Source organism: Drosophila navojoa, chromosome 3 (genome assembly GCF_054131105.1).
Source record: "Drosophila navojoa isolate 15081-1374.11 chromosome 3, UAZ_NAV_1.0, whole genome shotgun sequence".
Classification (NCBI taxonomy): Eukaryota; Metazoa; Arthropoda; class Insecta; order Diptera; family Drosophilidae; genus Drosophila; species Drosophila navojoa.
Genome location: NC_142891.1, coordinates 2,381,840 through 2,398,531, shown reverse-complemented (window position 1 = coordinate 2,398,531; position 16,692 = coordinate 2,381,840). Strand labels below are relative to the sequence as shown.

At 38.3% G+C, this 16,692-nt stretch overlaps 4 protein-coding genes across 20 annotated transcripts in view; all 4 read left to right on the top strand.

The window, feature by feature from the left end:
* The window catches only part of Dus1 (Dihydrouridine synthase 1), a 31,397-nt gene extending 20,078 nt beyond the window's left edge, over positions 1-11,319 (top strand). The window contains exons 2-5 of the mRNA XM_030386349.2: positions 9,487-9,904; positions 9,961-10,405; positions 10,464-10,641; positions 10,709-11,319. Coding sequence (XP_030242209.1) covers positions 9,496-9,904; positions 9,961-10,405; positions 10,464-10,641; positions 10,709-11,209 — 1,533 coding nt within the window. The 5' untranslated portion in view covers positions 9,487-9,495 and the 3' untranslated portion in view covers positions 11,210-11,319. The remainder of the gene's footprint in view (positions 1-9,486; positions 9,905-9,960; positions 10,406-10,463; positions 10,642-10,708) is intronic.
* A 325-nt stretch (positions 11,320-11,644) lies between these two features.
* LOC115563420 (P43 5S RNA-binding protein) lies at positions 11,645-12,863 on the top strand. Of its 2 annotated transcripts, XM_089257062.1 has the most exons (4): positions 11,645-12,110; positions 12,166-12,339; positions 12,612-12,733; positions 12,798-12,863. In XM_089257062.1, exons 1-3 carry the CDS (start codon positions 11,923-11,925, stop codon positions 12,715-12,717), a joined length of 468 nt encoding a protein of 155 aa, XP_089113188.1. In that variant the 5' UTR covers positions 11,645-11,922; the 3' UTR covers positions 12,718-12,733; positions 12,798-12,863. The 2 variants fall into 2 exon arrangements, with proteins under 2 accessions (XP_089113188.1, XP_030242212.1); XM_030386352.2 differs by having other exon boundaries at positions 11,648-12,110; positions 12,612-12,863.
* Positions 12,864-13,350: 487 nt separating this feature from the next.
* Positions 13,351-15,113, top strand: Rpp30 (ribonuclease P protein subunit Rpp30). Its single transcript, XM_030386351.2, has 4 exons — positions 13,351-13,764; positions 13,822-13,890; positions 14,293-14,567; positions 14,835-15,113. Exons 1-4 carry the CDS (start codon positions 13,486-13,488, stop codon positions 15,103-15,105), a joined length of 894 nt encoding a protein of 297 aa, XP_030242211.1. The 5' UTR covers positions 13,351-13,485; the 3' UTR covers positions 15,106-15,113.
* Positions 15,114-15,399: 286 nt separating this feature from the next.
* The window catches only part of kis (chromodomain helicase DNA binding protein kismet), a 47,028-nt gene continuing 45,735 nt past the window's right edge, over positions 15,400-16,692 (top strand). For 15 of the 16 annotated variants that reach the window (XM_089257561.1, XM_089257556.1, XM_089257557.1 and 12 more), the window contains exon 1: positions 15,400-15,522. The gene's annotated coding sequence lies outside the window, so the exon portion shown is untranslated. Of the gene's footprint in view, positions 15,599-16,692 lie in introns of all 16 variants that reach the window. The other variant, XM_089257547.1, reaches the window with a different exon arrangement.

The window sequence follows — 16,692 nt, the reverse complement described above, 5'->3', positions numbered from 1 at the left end:
TGGCAGTTGCTTCATTAACGCCTCGTTTACCTCTCTGGCCGCCTCGTCGTCAGTCCAAGTCTCAAGTTTGCGCAGCGCTTGACTTTTTTATACCAAAACACCCATTAGGGATCTGTGCTATAGGGGTAGATTCAGTTTGAGTAGAAGTGTGTGTAACAAATAATCCCTATAGAATATTTTGTTCGTTAAAGTGTATCGTCGAACCCTGAAGACAATTAAGAGGTAAAACTAATTTAAATAGTAATTAGTAATAAATATTGTTCTTCTATAGTGGGCTTAGAAAAATATCTCTCGTTGACCATTTCTATCTCCTTCTCTCTCTGTCGGTCGATCTCCATCTCCCTCTATGTCTCTCCATTTCCATCTCCCTCTATCTCTCTGTCTCTCTCTCTCGCTCTCTCTGTCCATTTCCATCTCTCTCTTTCTCTATCTCCCTCTCTGTATCTTTCGCTCTTCTCCATGTTCTACAATATTTCCCCCCTTTCTTTCTCTGTGTTATACGTGTTTCTCTGCTCTCTCTCTCTCTACTCTTTCTTTCTTCCTCTGCTCTCTCTTTCTTTTTCCTTCTCTCTCTTTATTTATCATTATATATTTCTCTAACTCTTTCCTCCTCTATCTGTATCAGTCTCCTGCTTGCTCTGTCATATGTTATTCTCTACTCTGTCTCTCTCTCTCTCTCTCTCTCTCTCTCTCTCTAGTCCTTCTGTTTCTGCTCTCTCCCTCTTTCTCTTTCCCTCTCTCTCTCTGTTTATTTCTCATTCTATATTTCGTTACCTCTTTCCTTCTCTCCTGCTCGCTCTCCTTCTTTCCTTCGCCGTATATTTCTCTTTCTCTGTACCTTTAAGACTTATCTATCACTCCATTCGCCTTTTTACAGACTATCTACTTGTCCAAAACTCTTTCAGTCGTCACCTGCTTTGCGCTTTTAATTTGTCTGCTGGCGTTTGTTGCTAGGCTTTGGCTTTCACTCTGCCGCTGGTCTGACAGGTTGTGTGAGCCCCGACAGCCTGAACAAGCATCATTAGTTCTAATGAGCTGTGTAATAAAAACAAAAACAATAACAACAACGAAAAATTCCATCAAAAACATTTTTGGACGATGTACGCTGAAAATAATTAATAAACTGCAAAATTTCAATTGCCTGGAGGCTTGAGTGGATGCTGCAGCTGTGATTACTTAACTGCATTCAATGGGCGGTTATATGAGATGCCCCCCCATAACTGCCCCTCGGCTGCCCCTCTGCTCTCCCTCCGCTCTCCCTCTGCTCTCTTAATGCATCAGTTTAGCTGAGAGCACTAGAGTAACGCCCCCTGTGCAAAGCGTCGCCAAATTGGGCGCAACCTTTGTTCATCGTCTTCTTCTTCTTCATCTTCAACCTCCTCTTGTTGTTGTCTTACAGCTTTTGGGCTCTGACCCGGCATTGTCCTTGAGCCCTGTGCACAATGCGGTCTTTTATTATGGTTTATTGCGTCAGCGGCGGCCTGCAGGAGCTGAAACTGTTTGCCGGCCCGAATGCCCCCTCACCTCCTCGCCTACCTGCCTGCCTGCCAGCTGGCAGAGCGCCCTGACTTTGACCTCGTTGCATAACCAAAGACAAACGCCAATTGCAGAAAGCCAAGCGAAGTCAACTGCTGACAATTGCAACCGCATTGAGAGAAACTACTGCAGCAACTGCTGCTGCTGCTGCAGCTGACACAGCCTCCACAGTTAACCCCAGCATCTCGAAACTGTCTTTTATTTCAATTGTGGTCAGATTATTAAGTGCTTAAGAGTGTGAGAGCCAATTGAGATGGCCTTTTGTGGCTAGCTTTAACTCAATTGTTGACCAAGCGAGAGTGATGCTACTTCCGATAGCTCTATTGTAGCTGCTTTTTAAGATATCGATAACATTTAGTTGGGGAAACATGCTTAAGGAATTGCCATAAATACATATATACCCTAGTAATATTCACTTTGAGAAACTTATGAGATATAAGATATAAGAAATCTACCTAAGCTACGCTTGGTTTGGCTTCAGTTTGGTTTGATTCAGATATCGATAACATTGAGTTGCTTTAGGAACTGCCATAAATATATACCCTAGTAGTCTTCTATTCGACAATCTTATTGATGTAATATATATAGAAATCTACCTAGGCTACGCTTGGTTTGGCTTCAGTTTGGTTTAATTCAGATATCGATAACATTGAGTTGGGGAAACATGCTTAAGGAATTGAAATAAATATATGTCCTAGTTATATTCACTTTGAGAAACTTATGAGATATAAGATATATAGAAATCTACCTATGCTACGCTTGGTTTGGCTTCAGTTTGGTTTGATTCAGATATCGATAACATTGAGTTGGGGAAACATGCTTAAGGAATTGAAATAAATATATGTCCTAGTTATATTCACTTTGAGAAACTTATGAGATATAAGATATATAGAAATCTACCTATGCTACGCTTGGTTTGGTTCAGATATCGATAGCATTCAGTTGGAGAAACATGCTTTGGGAACTGCCTTAAATATAACTTATAGAAAAAATTTTTTATCTGGGTCGACAAAACTTATGAGATATAAGATATATGGAAGTCTTCCTATGCAACGCTGGGCTTAATTTCAGCTGGTGAAAAATCGATAAATATCGATGAACCACGTAAACTATCAAAAGTTAGTTGGCATTGTGATGCTACGACAAAAAAAAAAATAAAAATAAACGTCGATCTAATCGTCCTCCATCAATAACAAAATGAAGCAAAGCAATACATATATACAAATAAAAGCCATATTAAAAATGTAAGTTCTTGAACCCGAATTTCAATTAATATAAATAATAAATGAATGCGCATAGAGCCTAGATAGGGCTCAACTAATTCCCATACAATGGCAGGCAATGAAAATCAACTAACTGTAAGTAATGGAAATGGAAATGGGAAATTGGAAATTCCAGCAGGTATCGTTAGACCGACGACAAGTTAATTCACTTTGTGAGCTGTTGCCCCTTTTTTTAATAGGTTAATCGCAATTTCCACCTGCAGCACAATGGAATGAAATAATGGACATTTTCTGCTTCTATGTGGCCTGACTCGGTGCTCGGCCATGCTTGGCCATTGCTTTTGGCTCTGTGGTAGCACGCAAAGAGGGCCGCTCACACGCCCACTTCAAAGAAAACACTTGAAATGTCATTGGCTGAACAAAAAAAAAAAAAAAAAAAACCCAGAAAAATGCAAAAGCAACAAAATGGAAAACAAAAACACAAAACTAGTAAAAGTTTTTCATTTACCACACGCTCGCTGCATTTCGTTATTGCTTTCGAGCTTCTGTGGTGTAAGAACAACTTGCTCAACCCGTGCCACATGGCGTATGCGTAATATTTGCCTGAGCTCTCAATGGGCGCGACCATTGTGTACGTGTGTGTGTGTGTGTGTATGTGTGTTTACTGCCCGAAATGAGGTCATATTTTGGCGTCATCTTTTGGCTCAGTCTGCGAGCAAGATAAACAGACGCCAGCGAACGAACGACAATAAAACAGCAGCCAAATTGCGGGCAATCTTTGAAGCAATTTCAGGGGTCCTTTGCTCAGTGTTTAGTGTTGGGGGACTCCCCACGACAGCAGTTGAAATGTCAACTGTATATTTGTGTATATGTACACACATACATATACATATACACAGCGCCTTCAAAGGATTTAACGCCTCGTTGATTGCAATTCAGTTAATTCACCATTTTTTGCTGCGCATTTGCTATAATTTTTATTTGGCTTTCGAGTGGGCTACGTTTAAGGCGTACTGGGCGTGGCAGCAGCGACAGTCAAGCCTTTGGTTGAAAGCGGTTAAAGTAATGCGAATACCCTGTAATATATATTCCTGAAACGAGACTATACTGATTACAACGATAGTTAATCGATAGTCGAGAAAGTTTCCAGAAAGGATTTATTTTTCAGCATTTTCTATATATTTCGAGGGCATTTAGCAGTACAATCAACTCATGAATGGACGCTTTGTGCTCTATGTATGAACAATATACCTGTAGTTGATCTATGCGAAAGAAAAATATAGACTTTCATGCAAGTTGAGAGTATCTGACAGCCTAACATACCCTAAAAGATTTCTACCATGTATTAAATACCTCAAGATACCTCAGGGTATTTTGTGACTGAGCGACTTTGTTGAAGTTTATATACCCTTAACGTTCTTCCAGGGTACCAAGCAGTCGAGCATACTCTGTTTCAAAATAGACTCTTGCAGAACTTTGCAGAGCAGCTCTACAATTCATTGTTTCCTTTTGTATATTATTAAAGAAAGCTTCAGTTTAGCATATTTGTAAATATTGCTAGGGTATCTTATGGTTAAACGAGTTTTTTTTTTTTTTTCAAAGTAGTCAAAGTACTCTATTGTACTTTAAACTTAATAAGCTTTATATATTTTTGACCTCAACTATCTTGAGTCTGACTGTAAGCTTACAGGATATATGTTAGTCGTGCTTAAAAGTTTTTCTCTTCTATCTCATTTCAGTTTACTTTTAAGTCTGTCCATACTTTGTTGCTTATGTCCCACTGCAGCTGTAAATTAGGGAATTATCGAAGCTTTGTTTAAGCAGCGCACAGGACACTCATAAGCCTTGAGCAACACTGTTTTCATTTACGACAGCCAACACTGTATTTTTTTTCCTACATTTTATGATGATTGAAAAAAATTGATTCAGCACTTGCCCAACGCTGTTTGCTTTTCCAATTCGCCTTTGCTTTTTCCTTTACATACTTTATGGAAAAATGAAATACTGGAAGAATGAGATGAGCGAAAGGTGAGCATTGAATAAACAATGCTGTGGCCCGCTGTGATTAGCGAGTTGAGACCATTTTTAAAATTGCAGAGTGAACGCGTGCCATAATAAATTAAAAATATATATGTATGTATATAAATGGGTAGTAACTGACTGAAGAATACGCCTCGATTTCTAAGAGGAATCAGTTTTGAGTTTTTCCTTTTCAAAAGAGATCACGATTAGGAAATATAATCTCAAAGATTTCTGTAATATAGTTAAAGCTCAAGTCCAGTTTATATACTGCCCCAAAAATATAAATATATTCATACAAAAATATATTCATAATCCAATATACTCTTCTGCACCTCGTAAGTGGAGTATGAATATGATTTGCGGCGGGTGTAAAGGGGAGTTTTTGTTTTTTTGTGCAGTCTGGGAATAGCTGTACAAAAGCAACAGCAGTTGCAACGAATTGTATAGGGGAGCTGAAGTGGGCGTGGCTATATGGTCATGATAAAGCATCCAATGGTCCATGGTTGACTGCCCGAACACAGTGTGTGTGTGTGTGTGTGTGTGTGTTTGTATGTGGCTTGTCCATTTGTTATCGAGTGAAAGCCAGGCACGCTCTCTGAATGTAGCTACAAATACAAGCATATATGTATATTCTCTTTAGATATATATTTGATATTGATTTTCGTCTTAATTAGTGCGGAAATTATTAATTATCTCGATGCTGCTGTCTGCTCTCGATTTGAGTTTTCATGTTTGAGGCGTCGGAAATCGAAAGGAATCGACTTAAAAAACTTTGACTATAATAAATAAACTTGGCTCTTCGCTGGCTTCATCTGCGGTCTTCTAATTACTCAAGTAAAGTGCATTACGGGTTTTTGTTTTGGTTACTTTTTGCGGTTAAATTGCAATTACATTGCTGCAGATACTCTATATAGGAGTGAGGTTATGTTGTGCTTCAAGAGTTCTTTGTGAGAAGTTGAGAAGAGAGGTTAAGAAGAGTTGAAACAAAGGTAAAACAAATCTACAAAATAAACTAAATGTTTTCCCTTCTAGACTATGGAAAATTGTGGTTAGGTGTTTTACTTTAGTTTAAAATAATATATGAAATTTTGATTTCTTTTTTTACATTTTAAATTTAAAGCTATAAGGCCTCTCTTCTTGCCTCTCTTCTCTATACTTTTTAGATTTCAACTTTTATACATTACATTTTTATATTGATTATATTCATATAGTCTCCTTTTTCAAGCCAGCGAGAGAGCATTCATGAAAAAGTTTTGAATCATTTCAGCCTACGATTGCTCCTTTGAAAACAATGTTTTACAAGTTTCCTCTTGTTGCAGTTGTACTCCTCTCTCTCCTTCTCTCTCCATCCATATTTCCCTCTGTAGCGTCTGGCTTTTTGGAAAAGTTTTTAATTGCGAAATGCCCATTTGTGCAGCACAGACAGACAACAATGCCGCCGCCCCCTTAGGCTAAATGTTGTCGTTGCCTCTGGGCAAGTTTCTCGTAATTTTGGCATAATTATGACACAGCCAACATCTGTCATGGCTACCACGGCACGCCCAGCGCCGCCTTTTCGCCATACTTATGCAATTTACATTTCCGGCCGAAAGCGAAAACTTTTTGCTACATTTAAGAACTTTAATTACACGCAAATGCCTTGCATTGTCAGCGAAAAATAAATAAAAGTAGAAAAAAGCAAAAACTTTTCAACTTGCGAAAATTTCTAGAAGTTGCAAAAGACGAACAAGCTTGACACGCATTAGAGTTGAGTCGCTGTGTTCACAACAGGTTCGTTACAATTTGAACAAAGCATATTAGTAGTTGTTCAGGAACTAAAGGTTCTGTTCATTTGTTTGCTCGCTTGCTTCGCTGCTCACCACACGTTCCATTTGTGATTATTGAACGAAAAGTCTCCGCTCTAACGCGCAGAGCTGCGGCAGAGGATGAGCAGAACTTGCTGCTGCCATTGATAAAATTGCAATGCCAATTCCGGTCAGTAAACTTTCAATATAAAAAGTTTTTGTTGTTGTGTGTGCATGTAGCGCGGCGAAACAGATTTACAGTTATGCAAGTTCTCTGTACGCTGTGATAAATTGCGATTTAGTTTAAATAACAAATATATACATACATATATAATATAATGTACAAACTTACAAACTTTTGAAAAAACCTAGATTTTTGATAATGTAAAACTTGTATATTTCATGTTTATTTACTATAAAAAAATTAATTACCCTTAAATTTGCTACAGTGCATTTTTGTGTAACTACTTTAAGCGGCTTAAACGAACTTTGCCGCGGTGTCTGCTGATGGGTATCGATGGCTGAATTGAAAATTTCGTTAAGCTGCGTAGCGCGTTGCAACTTGCAAGTGCATGCAACTCGTAGCATAACTCAATTAGTGCTTCATTGTTAGTTATTGTTGCATTTGCCTCGTAACTGAATTTAAGCGCATTTTGTTAACGCTGCTCTGCACGCGGCTCGCTCGAAAGCGAATTCATCGTGTGGAAAGTGAAAATACAAGCCGGCCTCTGTTCAGGGCACTGTTACACACGCGCACACACAGAGAGACGTACATACATGCATATGTATGTAGGTATGTATGTACATTCTTACACATACATGCACTCGTAATTGGAGCGAACTTAAAGTAATTCGTCAAAACCGCCCACAGTTGGTGGCCCTTGTAAATTTATTTGGCTTGGCGCTTTGTACAGTGGCTCACACCTTATTTCGTGCAGCAGCATAGTACAACTTTGAAACCGTATTCCCGCTAAACCAGTAAAGATATCCAAAAAATGTAAATGAGGTTTTATTTATTGGTTATTCATTATGTATTAACACTTTCAATTATTTTTATATTATAATTAATAAGTTTACTTTCCCCTTCTTTCCATTATTTCCCTCTTAGCTTGCTTTATTGGAAAATTTTTAATTAGGAAATGCCCATTTTGCAACACAGAAACAATTTAGGCTAATGTTTCGTTGCCTCTGGGAAGTTTCTCAATTTTGGCATAATTATGACACAGCCAACATTTCATGGCTACCACGGCACGCCCAGCGCCGCCTTTTCGCCATACTTATGCAATTTACATTTCCGGCCGAAAGCGAAAACTTTTTGCTACATTTAAGAACTTTAATTACACGCAAATGCCTTGCATTGTCAGCGAAAAATAAATAAAAGTAGAAAAAAGCAAAAACTTTTCAACTTGCGAAAATTTCTAGAAGTTGCAAAAGACGAACAAGCTTTGACACGCATTAGAGTTGAGTCGCTGTGTTCACAACAGGTTCGTTACAATTTGAACAAAGCATATTAGTAGTTGTTCAGGAACTAAAGGTTCTGTTCATTTGTTTGCTCGCTTGCTTCGCTGCTCACCACACGTTCCATTTGTGCTTATTGAACGAAAAGTCTCCGCTCTAACGCGCAGAGTTGCGGCAGAGGATGAGCAGAACTTGCTGCTGTCATTGATAAAATTGCAATGCCAATTCCGGTCAGTAAACTTTCAATATAAAAAGTTTTTGTTGTTGTGTGTGCATGTAGCGCGGCGAAACAGATTTACAGTTATGCAAGTTCTCTGTACGCTGTGATAAATTGCGATTTAGTTTAAATAACAAATATATACATATATAACATAATGTACAGACTTACAAACTTTTGAAAAAACCTAGATTTTTTATAATGTAAAACTTGTATATTTCATGTTTATTTACTATAAAAAAATTAATTACCCTTAAATTTGCTACAGTGCATTTTTGTGTAACTGCTTTAAGCGGCTTAAACGAACTTTGCCGCGGTGTCTGCTGATGGGTATCGATGGCTGAATTGAAAATTTCGTTAAGCTGCGTAGCGCGTTGCAACTTGCAAGTGCATGCAACTCGTAGCATAACTCAATTAGTGCTTCATTGTTAGTTATTGTTGCATTTGCCTCGTAACTGAATTTAAGCGCATTTTGTTAACGCTGCTCTGCACGCGGCTCGCTCGAAAGCGAATTCATCGTGTGGAAAGTGAAAATACAAGCCGGCCTCTGTTCAGGGCACTGTTACACACGCGCACACACAGAGAGACGTACATACATGCATATGTATGTTGGTATGTACATTCTTACACATACATGCACTCGTAATTGGAGCGAACTTAAAGTAATTCGTCAAAACCGCCCACAGTTGGTGGCCCTTGTAAATTTATTTGGCTTGGCGCTTTGTATAACTGCTGCCGCACGGCCGCACCTAGGGTTTTTTTTCTCTTCCATTTTTATATATTTTAGCAAAAAGCTAATGTGCCGCTAATTAGCTTGGGTGTAGCAGTTGGAAAAAAATAACTCCCAGCGGCTTGCTCACAATTGCGCGCAGCAGTGCAAAAGTTTGTCAATTACGTCGCTTCATATGTCAAAGAACAGTAAAAAATGAATTCGCCGCGGGCAATAACAAGTATGTGAGCAACATGTGTGATAATTGCTCAAAGGATCGATATGAAAATTCGCTCCAAATGCGTGTGTAAGAGATGTGCACAGAGTAATTGCTATCGTTTATCGATATACTTCAACAAATTTATTTAATTAGACAAACTTAATTTTTAGAAACATAATCAATTTGAGTCTACAATCTCACCCAGATACATATATATATATGCATCTGCCAAAATTGTGTTAAGAATATCTTAAATACCTTTAAAATATGTCTGATTTTCTAATCAAAATGTTTTTCTCTTTGCATTGAAATCGCAGCAGGAGGAAATGGTAAACGAAAACCGTGAGCCCAAGCTGGCTGGCTACGATTTCTATCACCGAGTGTTGGGCTCACCACGCTATGTGGTTGCACCAATGGTGGATCAGAGTGAATTGGCATGGCGTATGCTCTGCCGGCGTTACGGGGCACAGCTCTGCTATTCACCCATGTATCATGCGAATCTGTTTGCCACCGATCTGAAGTATCGCAAGGATGCTCTGCAAACCTGTCCCGAGGATCGACCATTGATTATACAATTCTGCGGTAACGATCCACAGCAAATATTGGAGGCTGCTTTAGCTGCACAAGATCATTGCGATGCCGTGGACATCAATCTGGGTTGTCCACAGGCAATTGCCAAGCGTGGACACTACGGCTCCTTTCTGCAGGACGAATGGGAGCTGCTCACAGACATTGGTAAATATTTTATGAATACATGTATTAGAAATATTTATATTTCAATTCAATTGCAGTGCGAACGCTGCATGAGAAACTCTCTGTACCGGTGACTTGTAAAATACGACGATTCGAGGATCGGGAGAAGACAATTCAATATGCCAAAATGCTGGAGGCTGCCGGCTGTCAGTTGCTGACCATCCACGGACGGACTCGTGAGCAGAAAGGACCTCTGACAGGCATTGCGGACTGGAGCTACATTAAGGATGTGCGAGAGCATATTAAGATTCCCATGTTTGCCAATGGCAATATCTTGGGCTTGGATGATGTGCATCGCTGTCTGGACGAGACGGGCGTGGATGGAGTAATGAGCGCTGAGGGCAATCTGCATAATCCTGCAATATTTAAGGGCATAGCACCACCTGTCTGGCAAATGGCCAAGGAGTACTTAGAATTTGTTGACCAATATCCCTGTCCCACATCCTATATACGCGGACATCTCTTTAAGCTATTCCATCATATGTAAGCATAAAAAATGTAGACTGTTAATAGATTTGATTCATATCGTGATCCCTTGCAGCATGAATATACGTTCCAATTCCCAGTTGAGGGAACAGCTGGCAACGGGCAATCAGCTCGCTCAATTCCATGCCGTTGTGGCCAAGGTGCAGGAGAAATATGAGCCATATCATACGGGTATGACAAAATATGAACCGGAAGAAATGGAAATGAATATGAGCGGGGGAGGAATAGAGGAGGTAAGATATCATTTATTTGTATCGCTCAAAAATGATGGAATTACTGATCACTTCTCCGTGCTTGCAGTTGCCCATGCTGCAGCCTTGGTTGTGCCAGCCCTATATTCGCGCCTCGCCTGAATCACATCGCCAGAAAATAGCTGAAAAACAACGCGAAGCCGTCGATCCGAATCGCATCAAACGACAATATTTTGACAATGCTGGCAATGAAATCTCTAGGAAGCGCATGAAGAAGCTGAGACGTCGCCAGCGACGCCCTATCAAAACGGATGCACAGTGCCAGCTGCGTCACGAACGACATCTCGAATATTGCGAGCAGTGCGCCAATCCACTGGGTTCCAAGTGTGAATTTCGTCTGTGCCGCATTTGCTGCCGAGACAAATGCTATGCGGATGATTGTGATTGTCCTGGACATGGCATACTCATTAAATCACGACGTGCCAAGGCTAAGCAATTTGAAGCCCATTGTAGGCAAGAGAATAACAATGACTCCGCTTCCATTGTTCCAGCTGCGAGTCAAACAACAATGGAAAGTGACGACCCACCATTAGCTGATAATGTTTCTTGATATCGGAATAGGAATCGTAGTGAATTTGTACCGTCTAATGTAGGAAATTATGCGCGCTCTTGTTCCTATGTATTGCTGTGCATATAAAAATACAAAATCATAAAAAACAAAACCAAAACATTTAATGTTTCTCATTCAAGACGTTCTTAATCAAGTACTTAAGCTTAAATGACATTCAGCTATAATTGTAATTGTTCCATTCACTGAGTTATTCATACATTATAATGTTTTATTGTAATTTTCCTATTGTGTTTAACTTGAACTAATTGTATCGCCGAGTCTTTCGTTAAATTTGAATTCCTCTCAGTATACATTTATTAGTATTTTTACTATTATCGTTGTTTCACGAAAATATTTTAATACATGGTATTTTTAGTATTTTCCGATCATTTATCGATACGTAAAGAAAGTCACCTCTGTTAAATAATCACTGGTTCAAGCTCGTGAACCAATTCCGACTGAACATTTTTGTGTTCAATCAATCAACACAACTGTGTCAAGACAAAAAAAAAAAAGAATAACAAATGAGTTTACTCAATAAATTGTAAAAAATTTGAAATAATAATCAGAGTGGGGAATATAGCTATCAACAAAGCCTGCTATTGAGTGATTCCAAATAGCGTGCAGCATTAACTAGTTTTATTTTTCTTTACGTGGAACTGGACTTGGCATTTGCTGCTGAGAAACTTAAAATAAATGCAAAGAATTTTCAAATGGATGCAAACAAGAGCTTCAAATGCAACGAACCCGGCTGTGGCAAAGCCTTCTGGTATAAGGCGGCGTTGAAACGACATTTAAACACGCACAAGGAGAACGATCCAGATGCACCCATTGTTTCTTGGGGCTGCAACAATTGTACGAAAATGTTCACAACAGTCGAATCGCTGCGACGACATTTCAGGTGAGAAAATCTCTGAAGCAAAGTGTGGAGGCGCTAATCGATATTTCCCTGCCAGAACTGCCCATGGCTCTGTCTATGTCTACCCCTGTCAATATGAAGGCTGCAACCAGATGTTTCAGCGCAAGGATAATTTAACACGTCATGCGGCCTCGCATGCGGACAATAAGCATTGTTGCGACATCTGTGGAAAGTCCTTTGCCCGCAAGGATGCGCTGACAAGGCACAAAGTGTGAGTGTAGAAACAAGTGGAGATCTAACTGTAAAGTGTGAATCGCATAGATATCAGAAGCCTCTGATTTGGTTAAGGAGCTTTTGCGGTGTTCCACGCCCAGTGTGGGCGTATATATTTGCCACACTAAGTCGAGCAGTCAAGGCTTTTCTACTATAATACTATTATATGCATAGTCACGTAGTAGCTTATTTTTAGGATTGTCAAAGTTGTTATCCTTCTCACGAAGCTTCGTTTTTAATGTTATTTTTAATTTCCTTCCTTTTCTATAGCATTCATACGCGAAAGGCCCAAGCAGCCGAAACTACATCGAAGCAAAGCCAAACTAGATTGAACCCTGTTCTCGCCAAGCACAGATCTGTGGGCTCTTCAATGTGAGAGTAAAATGAAATAAGTGAGTATAAAACATCTGAAATGTTCCACAATTTCATAACTTAAATCTGAAACCATATTTACAGGTTGGCAAAGTGCTTTAGAAATTAATAGGTTAAACAGCATTTGAAATACAAATTTCTTACAATAAAGTTGAAGCTTTGGGTAAATATGCTCAATAAAAAAAATAAATAAATAAAGAAAAAGAATATATAAAAATTCTTAACCATTGTAAAAAGGCATGTTCTTATTAAGTTTAACTATATAAATCATAAGTTCTAAGTAATTGTCATTCTATTCATGAAAAGCGAGCGGTTGATTGGGTTTTTAAATATCTTCGCATTTGTCAACCGTTGGTGGGAGTTGTGGATAAAATTATAAATTATTTTACTTAAGAATTTACATTTTTCATTTAGAGTAAGTAAAAGGCAGTAATTTAACCTAACGAATGAGTGTTCAGTAAATTTCGATTATGTAGTTTATTTCAAATAGAGTGAAATAAAAAGGTAAAAAAAAAAAAAAAACGATGGATTTTTTTTTAGCTATATCATCCCGCCGTCCGTAATGTGCTTTGCGTTATTTTTTTCAGGCCAATTTGTTGTAATTATTCAACAAACTAAAGGGGCTTTATTCGAATATGAAATCACGCAATTTTGAATTTAGCGGCAAGACTAAGATAGTTTCCTTCTACGATATAGAAAAATATCGATAATTATTGTTAGCCACTCTATCTGTGGGCACGTTTTGCGGCTGCAGCTGTTGCTTAAACAAAAAATGGAACAAACAAATGGATTTTACGATTTCTGTATTCCATACAACAAAGATGACAAGATATTGCGTGACATACTCAATGAATCGGTCGAACTCGGTTACAAGACGATAGCAATTGACCAGAGCTTCGATCACAGCAAAAAGGAGCCCGGTAAACGTGGCTCCGAAATGTTTCCCGAGCCACACAACATAGACAATATACGCAAGGAGTTTGCCAACAAGTTAAAGATATTGCAGAGAATAACTATATTATATGTGGATGCAAATGTGTCACACGCAATGGTAAGCTAAGAAATAAACCTTATGTGTGTATACTTTTCAAAATTGTCCAATTTCCAGAGCGTTTCGTTGAATCTGCGCAAGTTTAATCTAATCGCTGGACAACCCAAAACGGAATCAGCCTTAACGGTAAGCTGCTTGTAGCAATTGTTCTTTTTTTTTTCCTTTTTTGTCGTACCCACATGTCGCGGCTTACATGCAATTTTGTATCGATGAGCTTTGTTTACATATTGCTTAATCGATAGTTAATTTATGCAAATAATTATTTTAAACTACTTACCAGCCAGAATTTCGAAGTACAAACAGAAGCTTAAGTTATTGTTATTATATGTTAATTAAGTTTAGACTGAATCTAATCTACTGTCATCCCTATTTAATGAAACAGCTGATTAATAAAAACGGCGGCTTAGACGCCGTTAAAGAAATCAAGTTTAAATAGCATATACAGTATTGAATGGAAATTTAGTTTTAAATCACTTTTTATTATATATATATATATATATATATTTAATCTGTGTTTACTTCTTATAGCACTGCTGCACGTCCTTTAATGGTGATATCATTACCTTTGATCCAACTGCCGGCTCCCGGCTGCTTGTCCAGCGTAAGCCTTATCTGATTGCGGTGCGAAGAGGCATGTTCTTCGAGCTAAAGTATGCACCGGCTATAGCAGACTCAAATAATCGCAAGGATATGATTAAGGTGGCACAGAACTATTGCACCAAAGGCAAATCGAAAAATATCATCTTCAGTAGCGGTGCATTGCATGAATTTCAATTACGCGGACCGTACGATGTGGCGAATTTGTAAGACAATAATGTATAACCTGTACAGTGAAGACTATACCAATGAGCAAGCAATAGTATTTATTTAATTGTCAAATGAAATCTTATTTATTCATTATTCCCTTCAATATATATGTACATACAATATTGTAATATCTGTATAAGTAACAGACAGTCCTAATCACCCTTGCCCCCAACCAGTCATCCTACTCATACGTAGTCCGCAGCAAGTCTTCGCTTCACTCTATAACATTAATTATTTGTCATATCTATTATATCTCTCAACAGGTCCTACATATTTGGACTCTCCGAAAATCAGGGCAAAAATACAATCGATCGGTTTTGTCGGCAACTTTTTTTACGCGCCGAATCACGCCGTTTGGGCAAAACAATCATGTTTGTTAAAAGTATAGGACCAATTGTATTTTCCGACAGTTCCGATGAGAGCGACGAGGAATTGGCTGATGAAATGGATACTTTAGTCAAGGAAACAGTATGCGAGGAAGAACCAGAAGGAAGAGAAAGTAGTCAAGCAAATAAAAGACTGAAAGTAGCATAAACAAAAGTGTATATTTATTTCGTATAAACAATTGAAAAGGATAGAAATCTTCAAGACATGGAAAACATTTCCATAAAATTCTCGAAGCTGCACAGTTTATTCTCGAATTTCAAAATTTATACGGTCATACATGGTGCGCGCACTTGAAAGTGTAGCCATTATATCGATAGTATGTTATCGGAAACGATACTCAGGTTTATTCGCGTTTTGTTTAGTTAACTGTTCAGACCTGTTATACCAAACAAAAATATTAAATCTATAAAAAAATATGTCTATACACACGGCGATTTGCGTACGTATTTCCAAATAAATTTTAATGCGATTAATCGTTACTTTAAAAATACTTAGCATGCGAGCTGCCTACCGTATATCGGTCATCTCTAATCGCTGCTAAACAAAATGGAGGTCTTTGATGTGGTGCGTACATGTCTGACAAAGTGCTGCTGAAAAATTTGCGTAAAACGGCAAAAATAAATTGATTAATTAATTAAATGTAATAGCAAAATGCAAACAAAGTTGCCGGCAACAATTTGCGCTAAATACGAAACGAGTATTGAGCGTATTTCAAATGTTATATGATTTTGAAAATCGACGAAACGAAAACCAGACACTCGAGCGAAGAAAAAAATGTGAAAGAAGTAGAGAGCGAGAGTACAAGACGACGGCGACAACGACAACCCAAACGACGAGAAAAACGGCAAAAGAAATATGTATTTCGCGAGACGACGACCGCAGCAGCAGCAGCCGCAGTCGCAGTCAACGTTCAATTGTTTTTTCCGAATTATGGCCAAGTGCATGTGTATATATATGTATATATATATATATATATATGTGTGTGTGCGTGTATGTGTTAATTAATTGGCATAGCTAGACAAAAAAAAAATTGAAATCAAAGTAAAAAGAATATATATATATGTATATATATGCAGTAAAAGCGTGAATTAAAATGCGTTCGCAATAAAGTGACTTCTTTTTCGTTACCTTTTTGTATAATTAAAAATGGACCTCGCTATCTGTCGCTGTGTGAGTTTAGTGCAGTTGTATGTATATACGTGAATATATTTATGTGTGAGTGTGATGGCGATGCTCGATTTTCGCTTGATGATGATGTTTGATTATAATAATGATTATTGCCTCCCCGTCTTTTTGTCTTGTGCAAATGCACATGAGTGTGAGTAGTTTGTGCTTCGGATAATAATTAACTTGTGAGGGTGGTGCTGTTTAATTTAATTTCATTTAATTTTATTGTTTCTATTTATACAAAAAAAATTGTAATTGCTATCACTGCATCTCTGCCGCGACAGAGAAGAGCAGCTTGCGGCGTCTTGTTAATGATTTTCGCCCATTTTCACAAATATTTAGTGTGCTTATGGCATTTATATGCGTGTGTGTGTGTTTGTGTAAATGCAATAAAATGTCTTACATTTGTGCTTGTAATTATTTGCCGTGGCGAGTTCGCCATTTATATTTTCATTTCTTTGTGCCCGCTGCTTCTTGCTACATTTGTTTTGTATCTGAACTCTGTTGTAGTTGTATTTGGTGTGAGTGGCGTGTGTCCCGCGTTGATTTTGCAAGCACCCAGAAAAT